Source organism: Numenius arquata, chromosome 5 (genome assembly GCF_964106895.1).
Source record: "Numenius arquata chromosome 5, bNumArq3.hap1.1, whole genome shotgun sequence".
In the NCBI taxonomy this organism is placed as follows: domain Eukaryota; kingdom Metazoa; phylum Chordata; class Aves; order Charadriiformes; family Scolopacidae; genus Numenius; species Numenius arquata.
Genome location: NC_133580.1, coordinates 887,133 through 889,364, shown reverse-complemented (window position 1 = coordinate 889,364; position 2,232 = coordinate 887,133). Strand labels below are relative to the sequence as shown.

Here is a 2,232-nt window from a genome sequence, read left to right as displayed (position 1 = left end):
CAGTGGGGCCGCTTCACCCGGGGGGGAGGAGCAGGCACCAAACTCTTTGCTTCATTTTGGGCAGGTTTCCCTTTTTTAGGTTAATTTTTCTTTTTTTTCTTTTCACCCGATTTTTTTTCTTTTTAACAAAAAAAAAAAAAAAAAAAAAAACCAACGACCCCAAACCCTGCCCGTTTCAGAGGGGCTGGGGGCCAGGACTGTGGTGGGAGGGTTGAGGGGGGGCAGACACACACACCCCCCCCCTGCCCTCCCAGCCCCCTCTTCAGTAGGTGGCAGAAAATTTCATCCTTTTCTGCTTCTGTCTCTGATTGCAAAACCAGACCCGCACCACGTTCTTCTTCAAGTCTAACTTCTCGGCGATGGCGGCGATTTTCTCCGAGGAGGGTCGCGGCTGCACGGCGAAATAGGCCTCCAGCGACCGCTTTTCGGGGGCAGCGATGGAGGTGCGCTTGCGTTTCTTGTCTCCCCCTGTGTAGATCTCGGGTTTGGTCATTTTCTCCCTCTGGGCCCGCTCGGCCTCCTCCAGCCACGCTTCCAGGATGGGTTTGAGGGCCACCATGTTGTTGTGGGACAAGGTGAGGGACTCAAACCTGCAGATCGTGCTTTGGCTAAGGCAGCCCACCCCGGGGATCTTCAGGTTGGCCAACGCGGAGCCCACGTCTGCCTGGGTCACCCCCAGCTTGATCCTCCGCTGCTTGAACCGCTCGGCGAAAGACTCCAGCTCCCGGGGGTCTGTCTCCGTCTCGGGGCCGGAGATGACAGCGTGGGAAGCCAGGCCGTGGGGGTGGGACATGTTCATAGGTTGGGAGTGGTGGGCCATGTGGTTGATGGCCGACATGTGGGAGTGAGGGTGCGAAGGTGTGGAGCCGACCTCTGGGCCCGGCACCCCTCCGAGCGGGAGAGCGGAGTTGAGGTGGTCCAGGAGCTCGCCGTCCAAGCCCTGGGAGGGCTGGTGGTGGTGGTGGTGGGGATGGTGCGTGGTCAGCACGGACGGGTGGTGCAGGTGGACGGAGGACGAGGTAGGAGTGCAGGACACGCTGCTCATGGTGTGGTAGGTGGCATCCGGCTTGAAGGGGTGGGTTTTCTGCGATACGATATCCACAGCGGCCAGAGCCTCGGCACCCCGCAGCAAGGTCTCGTCAAAGCCCGCAAAAATGTTACCCTGGATCTGGACGGGGGGCGTGGAGAGGGAAGGGGGGGGTGTAGATAAAGTGGGATCAAGAAGAAACCGAGAGAGCGGGAGAGGGTTACAAGGAGAGCAGCGTTGCCGAGGTCCCGCTCTGCCCCTCCAGCCGTGCCCGGGACAGGTGAGATGAAACCGAGCCCAACCCGCATCGTCCCCGCGAAATAAAAGGACCAGGAGCAGGGGGTCGGACCCCCCGGGCACCCCCACCCCCCCCCACCCCGTCCTCCCGGGGCGACCTCCCCCGAAAAAAAGAGCGGCCGCAGCGGCGGCGGGAGCCGGCGGGGGTCCCGCGGAGCCTCTGCTGGGCACGGCGGCTGCTCTCCCCCACCCCGGGATGGACCCCCAACTCTTCCCCCGGCTCCCCCAGCCCCTCTCCCCGCTCCGAGGACCCCGGGGGACAGCGACAGCCCCCAGCCCGTCCAGGAGGAGGGAGGGAACCCCCCCAAAACCTCCCCCCCGCAAACCCAGACGGGAAACCGCGAGCTGCCGAAGGAAAGTTGGGGAGGACGCTCCGCGGGTGCGGACCCCCCCCGCCCCCCGTGGAAACCCGTCCGGCTTACCTGGGGGGCGGGCAGGCAGGCTCTGCGGATGGCTTCGGAGCTGGTGTGCAGGTGGGGGTACTTGGGCTCGTGCAGGATGGGGTGCATGCTGAACGCCTGCTTGCTGTTCATGGACATCATGGTGGGAGAGGAGCGGGGCAGGGGCGCTCCGGGCAGCCCGGCTCCGGGGGCGCGGTATTGTCTGTCTCGGCCGCCCGGCATCAATGGCATTATAGCCCGGCCCCCCCGCCCCCCCGCCCGCTCATTGGACGGATCTCGGGAGGCACCTCCCACCGCCCGCCCCCGGGCAGTGAGCTCACCCCCCCCTCCCTCAGGTTGTACCCCCCCCAAACCAGGACTCACCCCCCTCCCTCCTGTTGTACCCCCCAAACCGGGAATCACCCACCCCTCCTCCGATTACCTTCCCCCCAAACCGGAATGCCCCCCCCCCCTCCGATTGTGCCCCCCCAAACTGGGTCTTACTTCCCCCCTTCCTGTTGTACCCCC

General features: G+C 64.6%; 1 protein-coding gene across 1 annotated transcript; it reads right to left on the bottom strand.

Moving 5' to 3' along the window:
- Positions 1-262: 262 nt before the first annotated feature.
- On the bottom strand, positions 263-1,866 carry LOC141464837 (brain-specific homeobox/POU domain protein 3). Its single transcript, XM_074147965.1, has 2 exons — positions 1,747-1,866; positions 263-1,168 (listed from the first exon to the last, which is right to left on the bottom strand). The coding sequence occupies exons 1-2, from the start codon at positions 1,864-1,866 to the stop codon at positions 263-265; spliced, it is 1,026 nt and encodes a 341-aa protein (XP_074004066.1).
- Positions 1,867-2,232: the final 366 nt, after the last annotated feature.